The sequence below is a fragment of the Scyliorhinus torazame genome, chromosome 6, assembly GCF_047496885.1.
Source record: "Scyliorhinus torazame isolate Kashiwa2021f chromosome 6, sScyTor2.1, whole genome shotgun sequence".
Classification (NCBI taxonomy): domain Eukaryota; kingdom Metazoa; phylum Chordata; class Chondrichthyes; order Carcharhiniformes; family Scyliorhinidae; genus Scyliorhinus; species Scyliorhinus torazame.
In genome coordinates this window covers 44,019,286-44,041,653 of record NC_092712.1, presented here as the reverse complement: position 1 = coordinate 44,041,653, position 22,368 = coordinate 44,019,286, and the positions used below count along the sequence as shown (strand labels likewise).

At 54.3% G+C, this 22,368-nt stretch overlaps 1 protein-coding gene across 2 annotated transcripts in view; it reads right to left on the bottom strand.

Moving 5' to 3' along the window:
• Nucleotides 1-22,368, bottom strand: part of LOC140424771 (NEDD8 ultimate buster 1-like) — a 169,652-nt gene that overhangs the window by 90,328 nt on the left and 56,956 nt on the right. For both annotated transcript variants that reach the window (XM_072508160.1, XM_072508161.1), the window contains exon 4: nt 1,476-1,546. In XM_072508160.1, coding sequence (XP_072364261.1) covers nt 1,476-1,546 — 71 coding nt within the window. The remainder of the gene's footprint in view (nt 1-1,475; nt 1,547-22,368) is intronic.

Below are 22,368 nucleotides of genomic sequence, written 5' to 3'. Positions count from 1 at the left end.
TTAATCACCTGTTGCACCTGTAAACCAACTTTTTGCGACTCATGCACTAGCACACCCAGGTCTCTCTGCACAGCAGCATGTTTTAATATTTTATCATTTAAATAATAATCCCTTTTGCTGTTATTCCTACCAAAATGGATGACTTCACATTTGTCACCATTGTATTCCATCTGCCAGATCCTAACCCATTCACTTAACCTATCCAAATCCCTCTGCAGTCTTGCGGTATCTTCTGCACTTTTTGCTTTACCACTCATCTTAGGGTCGTCTGCAAACTTGGACACATTGCACTCGGTCCCCTACTCCAAATCATCTATGTAAATTGTGAACAATTGTGGGCCCAATTGATCCCTGAGGGACACCACGAGCTACTGATTGCCAACCAGAGAAACACCCATTAATCCCCACTCTTTGCTTTCTATTAATTAACCAATCTTCTATCCATGCTACAACTTTACCCTTAATGCCATGCATCTTTATCTCATGCAGCAACCTTTTGTGTGGCACCTTGTCAAAAGCTTTCTAGAAATCCAGATATACCACATCCATTGGCTCCCCGTTATCTACCGCACTGATAATGTCCTCAAAAAAGTCCACTAAATTAGTTAGGCATGACCTGCCCTTTATGAACTCATGCTGTGTCTGCCCAATGGGACAATTTCCATCCAGATGCTTCACTATTTCTTCCTTGATGATAGATTCCAGCATCTTCCCTTCTACCAAAGTTAAGCCTTCTGGCCTATAATTACCTGCTTTCTGCCTACCTCCTTTTTTAAACAGTGGTGTCACGTTTGCTCATTTTCAATCTGCCGGGACCACCCCAGAGTCCAGTGAATTTTGGTAAATTATCACTAGTGCATTTGCAATTTCCCTAGCCATCTCTTTTAGCACTCTGGGATGCGTTCCATCAGGGCCAGGAGACCTGTCTACCTTTAGCCCCATTAGCTTGTCCATCGCTACCTCCTTAGCGATAACAATCATCTCAAGGTCCTCACCTGTCATAGCCTCTTTTCCATCAGTCACTGGCATGTTATTTGTGTCTTCCACTGTGAAGACCAACCCAAAAAACCTCTTCAGTTCCTCAGCCATTTCCTCATCTCTCATTATTAAATCTCCCTTCTCATCCTCTAAAGGACCAATATTTACCTTAGCCACTCTATTTTGTTTTATATATTTGTAGAAACTTTTACTATCTGTTTTTATATTCTGAGCAAGTTTACTCTCATAATATATCCTATTCTTCTTTATAGCTTTTTTAGTAGCTTTCTGTTGCCTCCCAAATATCACGACACAAGTTACTCCCATCCTCATATTTCCACACCAAATATAAATTTATTGTGAATTTATCATTAGAGCAATCGCTGTGAAGCTATTCGAAGATTTCTACAAAGATTGCAGTAAGAAAGTGAAATTGTGATGCCACTACAGTTTGTAAAGATCTATTATAAGGTAAGGCTTCCAGTTTTTGTACTTACCCATTTTCAGCTCTTTCCCTTTAAAAATTAATCTCATGTTCTTGACTTCAATGCCTGCTAACCTTGAGATCCTAGAAAAAATATAATTAAGCTAATTACAGATCAATCATGGAAAATGGTAGTAAATGTCTAAAAACAAAGAACAATACAGCACAGGAACAGGCACTTCGGCCCTCCAAGCCTGTAACGGTCATGATACCACCCTTGGCCAAAACCCTCAGCACATCCTTGTGCCGTACCCCTCTATACCCATCGTATCCATGTGTCTGTCGAGATGCCTTTTGAACGCCATTAATGTAACTGCTTCCACAACCTCCCCGGCAACACATTCCGGGCACTCACTACCCTCTGTGTAAAAAAGCCTGCCTCGCACATCTCCTCTAAACTTTGCCACACGGACCTTAAACCTATGCCCCCTGGTGACTGACCCCTCCACCCTGGGAAAGAGTGCGTGCCCATCCACTCTGTCCATGTCCCTCATAACCTTGTAGACCTCTATCAGGTTACCCCCCAACCTCCCTCTTTCTAATGAAAACAGTCCGAGTCTATTCACTCTCTCCGCATAGCTAACACCCTCCAGACCAGGCAACATCCTGATAAATCTCCTCTGCACCCTCTCCAAAGCCTCCACATCCTTCTGGTAGTGTGGGTTGTTTCTTGGCTCGGGCAGAGGCCCGAACAATCCCTGTCCAGCACTAGTGTCCTCCACCGAGAACTGACTTGTTCTATCACTCAACAATTTGTCCTTCAGCTCATCTCCCATCCTGCAAATTAAAGGTGTGGCTATGGGTAACTGCAAAGGCCCCAGTTATGCCTATCCCTTTGTGGGGTATGTGGAACACTCCTTGTTCCAGTTCTACTCAGGCTGCTCCCACACCTCTTGCTCCATTATATCGCTGACTGTTGCGCTTCATGCTCCCATCTGGACCTGGAAAAATTCATCAATTTTACTTCCAATTTCCACTCCTCTGTCCGACACTTCCCTTCCCTTCCTTGGCCTCTCTGTCTCCATTTCTGACAATAGACTGACCATCAATATTAAGACCATAAGCCCATAAGACAGAGGAGCAGAATTAGGCCACTTGGCCCATCAAGTCTGCTCCGCCATTCAATCATGGCTGATATTTTCTCATCCCCATTCTCCTGCCTTCTCCCCATAACCCCTGATCCTCTTATTAATCAAGAACCTATCTAACTCTGTCTTAAAGACACTCAATGATTTGGCCTCCACAGCCTTCTGCGGTAAAGAGTTCCACAGATTCACCACACTCTGGCTGAAGACATTCCTCCTCATCTCAGTTTTAAAGGATCGTCCCTTTAGTCTGAGATGGTGTCCTCTGGTTCTAGTTTTTCCTACAAGTGGAAACATCCTCTCCATGTCCACTCTATCCAGGCCTCGCAGTATCCTGTAAGTTTCAATAAGATCCCCCTCATCCTTCTAAACTCCAACGAGTACAGACCCAGAGTCCTCAACCGTTCCTCATATGACAAGTTCTTCATTCCAGGGATCATTCTTGAGAACCTCCTCTGGGCCCTTTCCAAGGTCAGCACATCCTTCCTTAGATACGGGGCCAAAACTGCTCACAATACTCCAAATGGAGTCTGACCAGAGCCTTATACAGCCTCAGAAGTACATCCCTGGTCCTGTATTCTGGCCCTCTTGACATGAATGCTAACATTGCATTTGCCTTCTTAACTGCCGACTGAACCTGCACGTTAACCTTAATAGAATCATGAACAAGGACTCCCAAGTCCCTTTGTGCGTCTGATTTCCTAATCATTTCCCCATTTAGAAAATAGTCTATGCCTAAATTCCTCCTTCCAAAGTGCATAACATCACACCTTTCCACATTGAATTTCATCTGCTACTTCATTGCCCACTCTCCAAGCTTGTCCAAGTCCTTCTGCAGCCCTCTTGCTTCCTCAATACTACCTGTCCCTCTACAGATCTTTGTATCACCTGCAAACTTAGCAACAGTGCCTTCAGTTCCTTCTTCCAGATCATTTATGTATATTGCGAAAAGTTGTGGTCCCAGCACAGACCCCTGAGGCACACCACTAGTCACCGGCTGCCATCCTGAATAGACCCCTTTATCCCCACTCTCTGCCTTCTGACAGTCAGCCAATCCTCTATCCATGCCAGGAGCTTACCCTTAACACCATGGGCTCTTAACTTATTTAACAGTTTCCTATGTAGCACCTTCTGGAAATCTAAATAAATCACGTCCACTGGTTCTCCTTTGTCTAACTTCCTTGTTATCTCCTCAAAGAACTGATGCACTATCAATTACGATGAGATGAGAGTAGAGAGTAATTGAGGCTTTATTACACAGAGATGTGTGGCCTCCTACAGCTGCTGCCGAAATGGCTGCAGTTCGGAGAGCACACACATTTATACTCTGCCTACTGGGCGGAGCCAGCAGGCAGGGATCTACCCCCGTACCTGTAGCGCAGGGGCCTTACCGTAATACCCTCGTATGCAGTGCAGTATATACAATATAATACAACAGTGGTGACTACCACATTCACCCCTTGTTAAAATGAGTCCAGCGGGGGTGGTGGAAAACTATTTACATACAGGTTGTCATTAAAATTTCAGAGAAGGTTACAAATTTAGACGGTAGAGCGCCTTGATCCGTTGTTGAGAGCGCCGCAGTGCTGGTGGCGAGTCAGGCGTCGGCTCAGTTGTCAGTGACTCCGGAAGCGTGACAACATTCTCTTCATCCCCTGGTGGGACCAAGGCGGATTGTCCTGGAGCGAAGGCTGTGGTGGGGTGCGCTGGGGGGGAGGGAGGGTGGTGCGGGGCAGAGGGGGGGGGTGTGTGGGGACCCCGCTGGTGCCAGGTCCCTGAGGGAGAGTGTGTCTTGGTGGCCATCAGGGTACGCTACGTAGGCGTACTGCGGGTTTGCGTGGAGTAGCTGTACCCTCGCAACCAACGGGTCCACCTTGTGGAGCCGCACGTGCTTGCGGAGGAGAATGGGTCCTGGAGCTGCTAGCCATGTTGGGAGCGAAACCCCGGAGGTGGACTTCCTGGGGAAGGCAAGGAGACGTTCATGGGGGGTTTCGTTAGTCGCTGTGCTCAAGAGCAACCGAATGGAGTGAAGTGCTTTGGGGAGGACCTCCTGCCAGCGGGAGGCCTGGAGATTTCTGGACCGTAGGGCCAGCTGGAGGGCCTTCCAGACCGTCCCATTCTCCCGCTCCTGCCCGTTTCTCCGGGGGTTGTAGCTGGTCGTCCTTCTCGAGGCAATGCCCCTGTTGAGCAGGTACTGGCGCAGCTCATCGCTCATAAATTAGGATCCCCGGTCGCTGTGGATGTAGACGGGGAAACTGAACAGAGCGAAGATGATCTTCCAGTATCCCGCTGGCAGTAGGTCCTCCCAGATGCCCTCCACTCCATCCGGTCACTGCTGTGTACCACAACCAACCAAACACCTCACGAACGTCTCCTTGTCTTCCCCAGGAAGTCCTCCTCTGGGACCTCGCTCCCGACCTGGCTGGCAGCTCCTGGACCCATCCTGCTCTGCAAACACGTGCGGGCGCACAAGTCGGACCCGTTGGTCGAGAGGGTCCATCTCCTCCACACTAACCCTCAGTACGCCTACGTGGCGTACCCAGATGGCCGACAGGATACAGTCTCCCTACGGAACCCGGCACCCGCTGGATCCCTACACACCCCCCCACCACCAGTCCCACCCTCCCTCCCACCAGCGCACCCCACATCCGCCCCCTTCCCAGGTGAATCGGTTCTCCCACCGGTCCCGTCGAGGAGTGATGAAGCAGCTGCCGAAGAAGCCGAAGCCACGCTCCCGGAGCCACAGACGCCCGAGCCGCCGCCTCCATCACCACCAAATCTACGACAATCACAGAGGACGACGAGGGCCCCCGATCGACTAATTGCTTCATTCTGAAATGTAAATAAATTTTGTAAATAGTTGCGATGTAACGAGGCGAAACACTGTACGGAGGTATACCAGGTACCTTCATAACCTTAACTTCTACTCTGTAATGCGAGGCCACCACCCCCGCCGGAGCCACCATCCCCGCCGGACTCTTTTTTTTAACAGGGGGTAAATGTGGTCGTCAGTATTAGAGGTATTACAGTACTCTGTAATGCCGGAAGACCATTGGTTTAGAAGGTACTTTGTTCTCATTGGTTAAGCCTGTCTGCAGGCTCCGCCCAGCAAGGTGGGGTATAAGAGCCTGTGTTGCCCCAGCAGCTGCCTTCTGTACCTGTGCTGCTGGGGGAAACATCTAGTGTAATAAAGCCTTCAATTGTCTCCAATCTCGCTTCTGGAGTTATTGATCGAGCATCAGCGCCTATCTACGCAGAGGCCATGGCGCTACTGAAGGAGAACTATGCTCAGCAGACCAACAAGATCTACGCCAGGCACCTCCTGTCCATGCGGCACCAACTTCCCGGTGAGTCTGTGGAAGATTTCTGGCGTGCCCTGCTCGCCCTGGTGAGAGGCTGTGATTGCCAGGCCGTTTCGGCCGCTGAACATTCTAACCTGCTAATGAGAGACACGTTCATTACGGGCAAGGGGTCGGCCTACATCTGCCAGCGCCTCTTAGAAGGGGCTACGCTTGACTCGCGGCGACCAAGAAACTAGTGCTCTCACTTACAGTCGCCTCACGCAAAGTACAGGCGTATGCCCCCGACCGCACGGCCCACCCCTCCTGGGCATCGTGGACCCCACCAGCGGCCACCCCATCGTGGACCCCATCAGCGACCGCCCTCAGCCAACCCCACACCTGCACCGCGCGGCAGCCAACCAACCCTGGGGGACCCAAGTGCTACTTCTGCGGACAGCCAAAACACCCCCGGCAGCGCGGAGTGCGCTCTGCAAGGCCTGCAGCAAGAATGGACATTTCACTGCAGTGTGCCAGGCCCGCTCAATCGCCGCTATTGTCCCTGCAACCCCCGCATGCGGCTAGTGGGCGCCGCCATCTTCCTCGCCTCAGACCACGTGCGTCCCGTGGGCTCCGCCATCTTGCTCCCCTCATAACACGTGCGGCCCGTGGCGCCGCCTTCTTGCCTTCCCCAGGACACGTGCGGCCCGTGGCGCCGCCATCTTGCCTTCCCCAGGACACGTGCGGCCTGTGGCGCCGCCATCTTGCCTGCCCCGTCCTGGCGGCGCCCACGGGCCGCACGTGTCCTACGTGCGGCCCGTGGGTGCCTCCATCTTCCCCGCGTCAGGACCCCTGCCCGTCGGGCACCTCATCGGGCCGCTCATCGCCTGCATTATGCACTACGTCGCCGAGGATGGATAGGCGGTCGGTGCTGAACACGCATTTATCCTTGTTATATGTGAGGTTAAGAACCTTTGCGGTATGGAGGAATTTTCGGAGGTTGGGGTCGTAGTCCTGCTTGTCGTGGCCGCAGATGGTGACATTATCGAGGTACGGGAATGTGGCCCGCAAACCGTACCGGTCAACCATTCGGTCCATCTCGCGCTGGAAGACCGAGACCCCATTAGTGACAGTGAAGGGAACCCTTAGGAAGTGGCAGAGCTGCCCATCTGCTTTGAAAACAGTGTATTTGCGGTCGCTAGGACGGATGGGGAGCCCTAGGCGGACTTTAGATCCACCGTGGAAAAGACCTTGTATTGCGCAATCCTGTTGACCAGGTCGGATATGCGGGGGAGAGGGTACGCGTCAAGCTGCGTAAACGTGTTGATGGTCTGGCTATAATCGATAACCATCCCATGCTTCTCCCCGGTCTTTACAACCACTACTTGACCTCTCGGGGGGCTGTTGCTAGCCTCAATGACACCTTCCCTCAGTAATCGCTGGACCTCCAACCTAATAAAGGTCCGGTCCTGGGCACTGTACCGTCTGCTCCTGGTGGCGACTGGTTTGCAATCTGGGGTGAGGTTCGCAAACAGGGAAGGCAGATCGACCTTGAGGGTCACGAGGCAACAGACAGTGAGGGGGGATATAGGGCCGCCGAATTTGAAAGTTAGGCTTTGGAGGTTGTGCTGAAAATCTAACCCTAGGAGTGTGGCAGCGCAGAGGTGGGGAAGGACGTAGAGCCGGTAGTTTTTAAACTCCCTTCCCCGGATCGTGAGGTCCGCTACGCAAAACCCCTTGATTTCTACTGAATGAGACCCAGAGGCCAAGGAGATTTTTTGGTTAACGGGGTGAACCGGGAGAGAACAGCGCCTTACCGTATCGGGGTGTATGAAGCTCTCTGTGCTCCCGGAGTCGATCAGACAGGACGTTTCATGCCCATTGATGAGCACCGTCGTCACTGCAGGCGAGAGTGTTCGGGGCCGAGACTGGTCCAGGGTCACCGAGGCCAGTTGTGGCAGCAGTTGGATGTTCTCTTCGGGTGGTGTGTGGTCATCCGAATTGGGGTCCTGAGAGTCCAGCCAAGATGGCGGCGCCCACTGGTCGCACATGGCTGGGGGTGCACAAGATGGCGGCGCTCATCCATCGCACGTGGTGTCCGAGAGACAAGTTGGCGGTGCCCGGAGGCCACACGGGGCCTGTGGAGAGGGTTGTGGTGGCGGTCCATATTCGCCTCCTGAGACCACAGCGACCGCCCGGGCCTGGCATACCGCCACAAAGTGGCCCTTTTTTCCCCATCCTTTGCAGAAGGCTGGACAGGGCTGTCGGGGGTGCTTGGCTTGCCCGCAAAAATAGCAGAGGGGCCCCCCGGTGTTGCCAGGCCGCCTCACAGCACAAGCTTGTAGGGGGATGGGAGAAGCTTTGGGGTCGGCCGCAGGGGTGTTCCACGCTGCCACGGGTCGGGAACGTAAGTGCGGGCATTTCGGGAGGCCACATCCAGGGAGCTGGCAAGGGCCCATACCTCCTTGAGGCCTAGTGTCTCTTTCTCCAGCAATCGCTGGCGGTTTTGGGAGGACAGCATACCTGCAACGAAAGCGTTCCGGTTCAAAAGTTCTGTGTGGTCGCTCGCCGACACTTGCGGGCAGCTGCAGTTTCTCCCCAACACCAGGAGCGCACGGTAGAACTCCTCCAGTGATTACCCAGGGATTTGTCGCCTCGTCACTAGTAGGTATCGGGCGTAGACCTGGTTTACAGGGCGAATATAGTGTCCTTTCAGCAGATCCATTGCGGCCTCAAAGTCGTTCGCATTCTCGATGAGGATGTAGATCTCTGGGCTCACCCTTGAGTGCAGAATTTGTAGTTTCTGGTCTTCCGTGGGTGTGTTTTCGGCCATCCCAAGATATCCATTGAAGCAGCCAGCCAGTGCTTGAAGATTGCTGCTGAGTTTGCCGCGTGGGGGCTGAGTTGCAGACACTCCAGCTTGATTCGGAGCTCCATTCTTTAAAATCTAGTGTAATAAATTGATCGATCAATAACTCCAGAAGCGAGATTGGAGTCAATTGAAGACTTTATTACACTAGATGTTTCCCCCGACAGCGCAGGTACAGAAGGCAGCTGCTGGGGCGACACGGGCTCTTACACCCCACCTTGCTGGGCAGAGCCAGCAGACAGGCTTAACCAATGAGAACAGAGTACCTTCTACACCAGTGGTCTTCCGGCATTACAGAGTACCGTAATACCTCTAATACTGACTACCACAGGCGCATCCTGGATGAGGGGAAAGACATCAGAGCTCAGCCGCGTGTACAGAATCTGGAGCTTCTGTGCTTCTGGGATTGTGTCTGTCGCTGGTCCGATGTACGCTTCAAAGCAAGCTAGCCAGTGTGCAAAGTCCTTTTTGGCGTTATCTGCCTGAGGATGCAGCTGTAGGCGATCCAGCTTGATGCGGAGGTCCATCTTTGTAAAATCTCTGTGTAATAAATTGATGCACTATCAATTACGACGAGACGAGAGTAGAGAGTAATCAAGGCTTTATTACACAGAGATGTGTGGCCTCCTACAGCAGCTTACGAAATGGCTGAAGTTCGGAGAGCACACACATTTATACTCCGCCTACTGGGCGGAGCCAGCAGGCAGGGATCTACCCCCGTACCTGTAGTGCAGGGGCCTTACCGTAATACCCTCGTATGCAGTGCAGTATATACAATATAATACAACAGTGGTGACTACCACAAGAACTCCATCAGATTTGTCAGACACGACCTCCCTTTGACAAAGCCGTGCTGACTCAGTCCTATTTTACCATGCACTTCCAGGTACTTCGTGATCTCATCTTTAACAACAGATTCTAAAATCTTACCAATGACCGAAGTCAGGCTAACCGGCCTATTCATTACAAACTCACTGCCTCTCACAGTTACCTCGACCACAGCTCCTCACACCCCGCTCTATCGAAGGACTCCATCCCATTCTCCCAGTTTCTCCACCTCCACTGCATCTGTGGAGGTGGACCCCTCTGTCGAAGACATCTCTCTCTTTACTCTGATACACCTCTCTCCTCTAATCCACCTCTCTCCTCTAATACAGCTCTCTCCTCTAATACAGCTCTCTCCTCTAATACAGCTCTCTCCTCTAATACAGCTCTCTCCTCTAATACAGCTCTCTCCTCTAAGACACCTTTCTCTCTCCTCTAATGCAGCTCTCTCCTCTAAGACACCTTTCTCTCTCCTCGAAGATACCTCTCTCCTCTAAGACACCTCTCTCCTCCAAGACACCTCTCTCTAAGACACCTCTCTTCTCTAATGCACCTCTCTCTCCTCTGAAACATCTCTCTCCTCTAAGACACCTCTCTCCTCTAATATACCTCCCTCCTAGAAGATACCTCTCTCCTCTAAGACACTGATGCACGATCAATTGCACAAAGACTAAAGTTGGGTACAACTGTGGCTTTATTGCAGTCAGATGCGTGGCCTCCTGCTGCAGCTGGCGAAATGGCAGGGCACTGGAGGTCACGCATATTTATACAGTTCTCCCTGGGCGGAGCCAGCCGGCAGGAGCTACCAGCGAACCTGTAGTGCAGGTCCTACCGTCCATCTCTTATTATTACAGTCAGATTTTCCACAGAATGGATATCAGAATTAAGCCCGATCGCCTGCAGCTGGATCCGCACTCGCCCGACGCCAGAAAAGACTTTACTCACTGGCTAGCATGTTTTGAGGCCTACATCAAGGCTGCGGACCCCGAGCCAACGGAGGCTCAGAAGATAAACGTCCTGTACTCCAGACTGAGCTCCAGCGTGTTCCCATTGATCCAAGACACCACGATTTACACAAAAGCAATGGAACTCCTTAAGGAACACTACGCGCAGAAGGCGAACACGCTCTTCGCCAGGCATGTACACGCCACCCGCTCGCAACTACCTGGTGAGTCCATCGAAGACTTCTGGCGGGCCCTAATTCCGCTCATCCGGGACTGTGACTGTCAGGCCATTATGGCCGCCGAACACACAAATCTCCTCATGCGTGATGCCTTTGTGACGGGGATTGCACTGGACCGCATCCGAGAACGATTACTGGAAGGGGCCACGCTCGAACTGTCGGAGACGAAAACCTTGGCGCTCTTCATGATGGTCGCATCCCGCAACGTACAATCGTACCCCTCCCGCCGCGCTGCCCACCCTTCTATTCCTTCCTACCCCTCCTGGATCCCGCCGACGACCTCCTCAGCCGGGGCCCTGCCTTCCCAATACGCCTGCGCCGCATGCCGATCCGCGCACCCCGGGGGGCCCCGATGCTACTTTTGCGGCCAGCAAAAGCACCCCCGCCAACGCTGCCCGGCCCGCGCTGCCCTTTGTAAAGCCTGCGGGAAGAAGGCCACTTCGCCGCGGTGTGCCAGGTCCGCTCAGTGACCGCGATCGCCCCCACCCTGCCCAGTCACGGACAATGGGCGCCGCCATCTTCTCCTCCCCCCCAGGTCATGTGCGATCAGTGGGTGCCGCCATCTTCCCCTCCGCACAACACGTGCATTTCAAGGGCGCCGCCATCTTGCTGCACCCCCGCAACGTGCGTTCCATGGGCGCCACCATTTTGTAACCCCCAAAATCTCCGGGCGCCGCCATCTTGTCTACCCCTCAGCACATGGACACCACCAGCGTTCCAAGATCGGAACTCAACGGCCGCCCCATTACCCGGCGACCAACCAAGGCTCGCCTCCATGTCACTCGACCAGTCTTGCCCGCATAACCTGACCAACGCATCCACCAACGTGAAAGTCGACCGCCATGTGACCTCTTGCCTGCTGGACTCCGGGAGCACCGAGAGCTTTATACACCCGGATACTGTAAGGCGCTGCTCCCTCACGATACACCCCGCCAATCAAAAAATCTCTCTGGCCTCCGGATCCCATTGCGTAGCGATCCGGGGATACTGTACAGTCACACTCACGGTCCAGGGCGTAGAATTTCACGGCTTCTGCCTCTACGGACTCCCGAACCTCCAGAGCCTAACGCTTAAATTCGGCGGACCCTTACCACCCCTTACTGTGTGCGGTCTCGTGACCCATCTTCCCTCTTTGTTAATCTAACTCCAGATTGCAAACCCGTCGCCACCCGGAGCAGACGGTATAGCACCCAGGATAAGCCGATGAAGGCTTCGATCGACAAGCTGGTCGAGACCCAGAAGGCCCAAGGGACGGTGATCCGGGAGGTGCGGCAGAAGGCCTCGGAGAATGAGGATGAGATATTGGGCCTGGCGGTGAAGGTGGAGGCGCACGAGGCTCTGCATAAGAAATGGCAGGAGAAGTTCGAGGACATGGAGAATCGGTAGAGGAGGAAGAATCTGCGGATTCTGGGTCTCCCGGAGGGAGTGGAGGGGTCGGATGCTGGAGCATATGTGGTCACAATGCTGAACACGTTGATGGCCGCGGGTGCCTTCCCGAGGCCCCTGGAGCTGGATGGGGCCCACCGAGTCTTGGCGAGGAGGCCCAAGTCTAACGAGCCGCCGCGGGCGGTATTGGTGCGGTTCCACCGCTTGGTGGACAGGGAGTGTGTCCTAAGATGGGCAAAAAAGGAGCGGAGCAGCAGGTGGGAGAATGCAGAGGTCCGTAAATACCAGGACTGGAGCGCGGAGGTGGCCAAGAAGAGGGCCGGGTACAATCGGGCTAAGGCGGTTCTGCATCGGAAGGGGGTGAAATTCGGGATGCTGCAGCCGGCGCGACTGTAGGTCACGTTTAAGGACCGGCACCATTACTTTGAGACGCCGGAGAATGAGGATGAGATATTGGGCCTGGCAGTGAAGGGAGAGGTGCACGAGGCGCTGCATAAGAAATGGCAGGAGAAGTTCGAGGACATGGAGAATCGGCCGAAAAATTGGACACGGACTGAGGGTCGGTTGTGAGGGGAGGTCGTGGGGGGCTACTGTGGTTACTGTGCTTTGGGGGATGTTCTGTTCTGTTCTGTATTGTTTTCTTGGGTACTGGGTGGTGTAGGGTGAAATGGTTTGAAGTGGGGGTTTTGTGAGAGTGTGGGCATCGGTGATTGGAAGGACAGGGCCCCGTTGGGAGGAGGGGAGATGGGAGGCCCGAGATGGGGGAGCTGGGATTAGGCTGGAAAAGGGAGCTGCACCAGAGAGGGCGGGGCCGGTTTGATGGAAAACGTGGGTTTTTTCCCACGCTGGGGAAGGAAGGGGGCTGGGCCGGGGGATGAAGGGCGGTGTTGGAGAGGAGCGCCCGCTGATGGACAGGAGGGGCGGGGTGGAGACTACCACACTGGGGCGTCGATGGAGTGGCGGGAGTGGCCGGGGGGACATAACTTACAGGAGTGCTGTGGGGGGAGCAACGCAGCTAGGGGCGGACCTAGCCGGGGGGGGGGGGTGGGTGGGGGGGGGGGGGGGGGTGGAGGCGGGAAGCCCCCTGATCCGGCTGATAACTTGGAATGTGAGAGGCCTGAACGGGCCGGTCAAGAGGGCCCGGGTGTTCGCACACCTGAAGGGACTGAAGGCAGATGTGGTCATGCTCCAGGAGACGCATTTGAGGGTGGCAGATCAGGTCAGGCTGAGAAAAGGGTGGGTAGGGCAGGTTTTCCACTCGGGGTTGGACGCAAAGAATCGAGGGGTGGTGATTTTGGTGGGGAAGCGGGTGTCGTTTGAGACGCTGAACATCGTGGCAGACAATGGAGGTAGGTACGTGATGGTGAGTGGTAAGCTGCAGGGGGTGCGGGTGGTATTAGTGAATGTATATGCCCCGAATTGGGACGATGCCGGATTTATGCGGCGCATGTTGGGCCGGATTCCGGACCTGGAGGCTGGGAGCTTGATAATGGGGGGGGAACTTCATCACGGTACTGGATCCAGCATTGGACCGCTCCAGGTCCAGGACGGGTAAGAGGCCGGCGGCGGCCAAGGTGCTGAGGGGGTTTATGGACCAGATGGGAGGAGTGGACCCATGGAGGTTTGTCAGGCCGGGGGCCAGGGAATTTTCTTTTTTTCCCACGTCCATAAAGCCTACTCCCGGATAGACTTCTTAGTTATGAACAGGGCACTAATTCCGAGGGTGGAGGGCACGGAGTATTCGGCCATAGCCATCTCAGACCATGCCCCGCATTGGGTGGAGCTGGAGCTAGGGGAGGAGAGGGACCAGCGCCCGCTGTGGCGCCTGGATGTGGGCTTGCTGGCGGATGAGGAGGTGAGCTGGTGGATCCGGGGGTGCACTGAAAGCTATCTAGAGGCTAACGATAATGGGGAGGTGTAGGTGGGGGTGGTCTGGGAGGCGCTGAAGGCGGTGATTAGGGGAGAGCTAATCTCCACTAGGGTCCACAAGGAGACGAAGGAGAGGAGAGCGAGGGAGAGATTGGTGGGGGGGATTTTAAGGGTGGATAGGAGGTATGCAGAGGTCCCCGAGGAGAGACTACTCAAGGAGCGACGAAGCCTCCAGGCCGAGTTCGACCTATTACATAGAACATAGAACATAGAACATAGAACATAGAACATAGAACAATACAGCGCAGTACAGGCCCTTTGGCCCACGATGTTGCACCGAAACAAAAGCCATCTAACCTACACTATGCCATTATCATCCATATGTTTATCCAATAAACTTTTAAATGCCCTCAATGTTGGCGAGTTCACTACTGTAGCAGGTAGGGCATTCCACGGCCTCACTACTCTTTGCGTAAAGAACCTACCTCTGACCTCTGTCCTATATCTATTACCCCTCAGTTTAAAGTTATGTCCCCTCGTGCCAGCCATATCCATCCGCGGGAGAAGGCTCTCACTGTCCACCCTATCCAACCCCCTGATCATTTTGTATGCCTCTATTAAGTCTCCTCTTAACCTTCTTCTCTCCAACGAAAACAACCTCAAGTCCATTAGCCTTTCCTCAACGTGGGGAGTTAGGGATAAAGGGGGGAACATGGTGCGGAGTGCGGTGGGAATAAATGGGGTATTTAGAGACTTTTATGAGGGGCTGTTTGGTCTGAGCCCCCCGACGGAGGAGGTGGGGATGCGTCAATTTTTGGATCGACTGAGGTTCCCGAGGGTGGAGGAGGAGCAGTGGCTGGGCTTGGGGCACCGGTAGGGCTGGAGGAGCTGACTAAGGGGCCCTCAGATGGGTTCCCGGTGGAATTTTACCGGAAGTACATGGACCTGCTGGGCCCTCTATTAGTGAGGACTTTCAATGAGGCGAGAGAGGGGGGGCTCTAACCCCGGCGATGTCCAGGGCGCTGATCTCGCTGATCTTGAAGCGGGACAAGGACCCATTACAGTGTGGGTCGTATAGGCCAATCTCTCTCCTCAACGTGGATGCGAAGCTGTTAGCGAAGGTGTTGGCTACCAGAATTGAGGACTGTGTCCCAGGGGTGATTCACGAGGACCAGACGGGTTTTGTGAAGGGAAGGCAGCTGAATACCAATGTGCGGAGGCTCCTTAACGTAATCATGATGCCTGCAGTGAAATGAAATGAAAATCGCTTATTGCCACAAGTAGGCTTCAATGAAGTTACTCTGAAAAGCCCCTAGTCGCCACATTCCGGCGCCTGTTCGGGGAGGCTGGTACGGGAATTGAACCGTGCTGCTGCCCTGCCTTGGTCTGCTTTCAAAGCCAGCGATTTAGCTGTGTGCTAAACCAGCCCCTGTAGAAGCGGAGATAGTGGCGGTGATGGACACAGAGAAGGCCTTCGATAGGGTAGAGTGGGGGTACCTTTGGGAAGTGTTGAGGAGGTTTGGATTCGGGGAGGGGTTCATTAGTTAGTTAGGCTACTTTACAAAACTCCGGGGGCGAGTGTGGCCACAAATCGGAGGAGGTCGGAATACTTTTGGCTGTACCGGGGGACGAGGCAGGGGTGCCCTTTATCCCCCTTGCTATTTACATTGGCAATTGAGGCTTTGGCTATGGCTCTAAGGGAGTCCAGGAACTGGAGGGGGCTGGTCCGGGGGGGGGGGGGGGGGGGGGGGGGGAACACCAGGTACCGTTGTATGCCGATGACCTGTCACTGTATGTGGCAGACCCAGTGGGGGGCATCCGGAGGTGATGCGGATCCTCAGGGAGTTTGGGGACTTTTCCGGGTATAAGCTCAACGTGGGGAAGAGTGAACTCTTCATGGTACACCCAGCGGACCAGGGAACGGGGATAGATGAGCTTCCACTGAAGAGGGCGGAAAGGAGTTTTCGGTACCTGGGGACCCAGGTGGCCAGGAGCTGGGGGGCCCTACTCAAGCTCAACTTGACGAGGCTGGTGGAGCAGATGGAGGAGGAGTTTAAAAGGTGGGATATGCTGCCACTCTCCCTGGCGGGTAGGGTACAGTCGGTGAAGATGACGGTGCTCCCGAGGTTCCTTTTTATATTCCAGTGCCTCCCCATCCTGATCCCTAAGGCCTTTTTTAAGCAAGTCAGTAGGAGCATCATGGGATTCATGTGGGCTAAAAAGTGAGGGTGAGATGGGTGTTTCTGGAACGGAGTAGGGACAGAGGAGGGTTAGCGTTGCCTAATCTGTGTGGGTACTACTGGGCTGCCAATGTGGCGATGATACGCAAGTGGGTAATGGGGGGGAGGGGGGTGGCGTGGAAGAGGCTGGAGATGGCGTCCTGTGTGGGCACGAGTCTGGGAGCACTGGTGACGGCACCGCTGCCGCTCCCGCCGACTAGGTACACCACGAGTCCAGTGGTGGCGGCGACTTTGAAAATTTGGGGGCAGTGGAGGCGACACAGGGGTGAGGTAGAGGCTTCGGTTTGGTCCCCGATCCGGGAGAGCCATCGGTTCATCCTGGGGAGAATGGATGGAGGGTTCCTGAGCTGGCACAGGGCAGGAATTAGAAGGATGGGGGACCTGTTTTTAGATGGGACGTTTGCGAGCCTTGGGGCGCTGGAGGAAATATTCGGGCTCCCGCTGGAAATGCCTTCAGGTGCATCCAGGTAAGGGCGTTTGTAAGACGGCAGGTGAGGGAATTCCCGCTGCTTCCAGCACTCAGGATCCAGGATACGGTGCTCTCGGGGGTGTGGGTTGGAGAGGGCAGGGTCTCAGCGATCTACCAGGAGATGCAGGAGGAGGAGGAGACCTCGGTGGAGGAGCTAAAAGGTAAATGGGAGGAGGAGCTTGGGGAGGAGATAGATGAGGGTCTGTGGGCGGATACGCTGGGTAGGGTAAATTCTTCCTCCTCTTGCGCCAGGCTTAGCCTGATATAATTTAAGGTTCTTCACAGAGCGCATATGACAGGGGCGAGGCTGAGCAGGTTCTTTGGGGTGGAAGACAGGTGTGGGAGGTGCTCGGGGAGCCCAGCAAATCACGCCCATATGTTCTGGACGTGCCCTGCGCTGGATGGGTTCTGGAGGGGTATTGCGAGGACGGCGTCTAAGGTGGTGAACACCCGGGTTAATCCGAGCTGGGGGTTAACACTATTTGGGGTATTGGACGAGCCGGGAGTGCAGGAGGCGGAAGAGGCCGGTATTCCCTGGCAGCCTGGCGGAGGATTCTGCTACAGTGGAAAGATGAAGGTCCCCCAAACGTGGAAGCCTGGATCAGCGACATGGCAGGGTTCATTAAATTGGAGAGGGTAATATTTGCCTTGAGAGGGTCTGTGCAGGGGTTCTTCAGGCGGTGGCAACCGTTCCTAGACTTTCTAGCGGGTTGTTAGGAGGCGGTCAGCAGCAGCAGCAACCCAGAGGGGGGAAGGAGGGGGGGCGGTGTACTTTGTGTTTTCTACTGTGTTTATTATTGCTTAATGGGGGGTTTGTATATTGGGGGAATTTGTGATGTAGTTGTAAGATGTTTATTTATGTGTTCTTTGTTTTTCTTTTTTATGTAAGTGGGGGTGGGGTTTGTTGAAAATATGTAAAAATTTGAATAAAAATATTTCTAAAAAAAAAGGCCAATAAGGGGCTGCGGGCAAAGCTGGAGGAAAAGCCCGGGCAGGGGCCCCCGCACTTAAGTCGGCTAGTGAACAGAGGTGGTTGTGGGGGGAGGGGCTGCGGACATTGGAGCCTGGTGAGCAGGTTTCAGTGGGCCTAGGAGGTGCGAAAAGGGAGGAGACGGGTTCGGCATGGGATGGGGTTTCTTCAAGTGGGAGTGCAGGGGGGGGATTCTGGGAGGTGGGGATGGGGTTCGATGTCAACAATGGATAGGGATGGGTCAGGCTCAGAGGGTAGGGGCCTGAAATTATGATGATGGTGGATAAGAAGGGAAGGGTGGGGGGAGAGACCCCCTGTTAGGATAGTTACGTGGAACGTGAGGGGGCTGGGAGGCCCAGTGAAGAGGTCAATGGTGCTTACGCATTTGAAAAGTTTGAAAGCAGATATGGCAATGCTGAGACTCATTTGAGGGTGAAGGATCGGGGAGGCTTAGAAAGGGCTGGCTTCGCCAGGTGTTTCACTCGGGTTTTGATAGTAGGGTGCGGGGGTGGGGGGGGGGGGTTTGGTGAGTAAAAGTGAGGTTCCAAATGGAGAAAGTTGTGGCAGACCAGGGAGGTAGGGGCGTAATAATGACAGGAGCATTGGAAGGGAGGTTGGTGGCGTTGGTAATCGTGTATGGTCCCAACTGGGATGATGTGGGGTTTGTAAAGAAGGCGTGTGGGGCCATCCCCGACTTGGATTCACATGAATTGATAGTGGGTGGACTGGAATATGGTGCAGGAGCCAAAATTGGACAAGTCACGACTGCAATCGCTTACCCAGTCAGGGGTGTCATGATATTCAGATGAACATCACAGCACATACATACACACATAATGATGGACAGATCAACGGACCAATCAACACACAAAACACGACAACCAATCACGGACAAGAGCATACACAGTACAAAGCAGGGAACACGACACTTCCTGGGCACTCGAGCAGGAGACGGATCAGGGCACAGACCTCATTGCCAGCCACTCAGAGGTTCGCCATGTGCTGAATACCAGAGTTTAATATGTTAATAGTTCATTGAAATAAAACTGCGTTGTACCATTTGCAACTGTGTTGGTTTGTCTGTGTATCAGAGTACCCAACACTTCAAGGGGGAGCGAAGGTGTTGGCTGGGCTAATGGTGGAAATGGGAGGAGTGGACCCTATCCCGCCTCCCTTGGAGGTCCACTCCGGGGGAGAGGGAGTATTCTTCCTTCTCTTCAGTCCATAAGGCCTATGTGATGAATGATATCTGTATACACATGTACCTTTAATGCGTAGGCCCCTTTAAGACCGGGTTTGGAACCCTGGGGGACTCCGCCTCCGGCTCCACCCCCAGGGAACTGTATATAAGGTTACGTTCAGTGAGCACACTTCTCAGCAGCTGTCTGGTTCTCTGGTAATTAAAGCCTTTGAATTATCAATCTTCTCTCCTGAGTCGTAATTGAGGGTATCTCAATTTAATTACCAGACTACATAAAGATGGACAGCGGTCTAAAGCCAGAGAAGCTCAATTTGGACGCTCGGTCGCCGTAGGCCACTGAAATTTTTAAATACTGGCTCCTGTGTTTTGAGGCCTATCGGAATTCCTCAGAGACTGAAGTTGACGGACCTCGCAAGCTGAGCTTACTACATGCCCGGATGGGCCATCGACTATCCTCCGTGATCGAGAAAGCTACGACGTACGAAACGGCGGTCAAAATCCTACAGAAGCGCTTCGTAACGCCGATAAACAAGGTACACGCCATGGGCCCAGAAAGCGAACTCCCGGAACCACAGGCCCCGCAATACGGCTGCACGGCTGCCAGACACGCCTACTTCCGACGCGTCATTGGCCTCGTGCGAGTCATGGGGCAGCCATCTTGGCGGTGGCCATCTTCAAAACCCAACACATGCGACCGGCGGTGGCGGCCATTTTGCGTGTCCGATTCAACCAAGGACTCTGACTGCCCGCAACTAGGAGTGATCACGCTCGATCAAGCACCTGCGAAACTCAATGATGCAGGTTCAAATCAACGGCCGCGACACCCCCTGCCTTTTTGACTCCGGGAGCACGGAGAGTTTTATCCATCCAGACACGGTAAGACGCTGCTCCCTGCGCACCTATCCCGCCTCCCAAACTATCGCCCGCGCATCTGGGTCTCATTCGGTCCAAATGACAGGGTATTGTGTCGCGTACCTCGCTATTCAAGGCGCCAAATATGCCCGTTTGAAACTTTATGTCCTCCCTCACCTCTGCGCCCCCCCTGCTGCTCGGTCTGGACTTTCAGTGCAGCCACCGAAGCCTGTCACTGAAGTTCGGCGGACCCCTGCCCCCGCTCACGGTATGTAGCCTGGCGACACTCAAAGTTGCACCACCCCCCCTCTTCGCGAACGTCACTCCCGACTGTAAGCCCGTCGCCACCAGGAGTCGGCGGTACAGTGCCCAAGACATGACTTTCATCAAGGCAGAGGTTCAGCGGCTACTAAGAGGGTCATAGAGGCTAGCAACAGCCCTTGGAGGGCATATGTACTGGTAGTCCGCTCTGGAGAAAAACAACATATGGTGGTGGACTATAGTCAGACCATAAACCGCTTTACGCAACTCGATGCGTACCCACTTCCCCGCATAGCAGAAATGGTGAACCAAATCGCCCAGTATCGAGTATTCTCCATGGTCGACCTAAAATCTGCCTATCATCAACTCCCTATCCGCCCAGAGGACCGCCCCTATACGGCCTTCGAAGCAGCCGGTCGGCTCTTCCACTTCCCACTTCCTCAGGGTCCCTTTAGGCGTCACAAATGGAGTCTCCGTTTTCCAAAGGGCGATGGATCAAATGGTGGACCAGTACCGCTTACGGCCTACAAAGCCGTACTTGGACAACGTCACCATCTGTGGCCATGACCAGCAGGACCGCGACGCAAACCTGAGGAAGTTCCTCCAGACCGCCCGGGCCCTCAATCTGACATACAATAAAGAGATGTGCGTGTTCCACACAACCCGGCCAGCCATCCTCGGCTACGTCGTGGAAAATGGGGTCCTAGGCCCAGACCCCGACCGCATGCGCCCCCTTAAGGAACTTCCCCTCCCCCGTAGCCTCAAGGCACTCAAACGGTGCCTGGGGTTCTTTTCCTATTATGCCCAGTGGGTCCCCAGATATGCGGACAAAGCCCGACCACTCATTAAGACCACGTTTTTTCCCCTGACGGCTGAGGCTCAGTCGGCCTTCAGTCGTATCAAGGCCAATATCATCAAGGCTGCCATGCACGCAGTGGATGAAACCATTCCCTTCCAGGTAGAAAGCGATGCATCAGACGTCGCCCTGGCTGCTACCCTCAACCAGGCGGGCAGACCAGTAGCGTTTTTCTCCCGAACCCTCACTGCCTCGGAACTTTGACACTCTGCAGTCGAGAAGGAGGCACAAGCCATAGTGGAGACCGTGCGGCACTGGAGGCACTACCTAGCCGGTAGGAGGTTCGCCCTCGTCACCAACCAACGGTCGGTTGCCTTTATGTTCGATAACGCACAACGGGGCAAAATAATGAATGATAAAATTCTGAGGTGGAGGATCGAACTCTCCACCTACACATACGATATTACATATCGTCCGGGGAAGCTCAACGAGTCCCCAGATGCCCTGTCCCCCGGCACGTGCGTCAACGCGCAAAAAGACCGCCTGAGGGCCATCCACGATGACCTCTGCCACCCGGGGGTCACCCGGCTTGCCCATTTCATCAAGTCCCGCAACCTACCTTACTCCACCGAGGTCAAGGCCATGACCAAGGCTTGCCAGATCTGCGCGGAGTGCAAACCGCACTTCTACAGACCAGACAGGGCCCGCCTGGTAAAGGCCTCTGGGCCCTTTGAGCGACTAAGCGTGGACTTCAAAGGGCCCCTCCCGTCCACCAACCGCAACATTTATTTCCTCGCTGTCATCGATGAACTCTCCCACTTCCCCTTCGCTGTCCCCTACCCCGATATGACCTCAGCCTCCGTAATCAAGGCACTGCACAGCATCTTCACACTGTTTGGTTTCCCCGCTTATATCCACAGCGACCGGGGTATATCGTTCATGAGCGATGAGCTGCGTCGATATCTGCTCAACAAGGGCATCGCCTCGAGCAGAACGACCAGCTATAACCCGCGGGGAAAGGAGCAGGTGGAGAGGGAGAACGCCACAGTTTGGAAGGCTGTCCTTCTAGCCTACGGTCAAGAAGTCTCCCAATCGCCCGCTGGCAGGAGGTCCTACCCGATGCCCTACACTCCATTAGGTCACTCCTCTGTACGGCCACGAACGAGACCCCTCACAACCGTTTGTTGGTCTTCCCCAGGAAGTTCACCTCTGGGGTCTCGCTTCCACGTGGGACCAGTTCTACTCCGGAGGCACGCGAGGAGCCATAAGACAGATCCACAGGTCGAGAGGCTCCAACTATTACACGCAAATCCTCAATACGCCTACGTCGAGCACCCCGACGGCAGGCAGAACACCGTTTCCCTGCGAGACCTGGCACCCGCTGGCTCGCCCACCGACGCTCCCCCTTCTACCGACGCTCCCCTCCCCGCACCGGCTGTCGACTCCGACAGCGCCCCCCCATAGCACCCCCCTCACCCCAGATGGCGCCGGCGCCAATCACCCTAGTCACCCCGGATACCCCCCCTGCTCCAACGTGGGCAAAGGCTCAGACAACCGCGCTCCTGGATATACCACCACCGAGGACGACCGTATCCATCGCACCACCACCGGAGCTGAGAAGG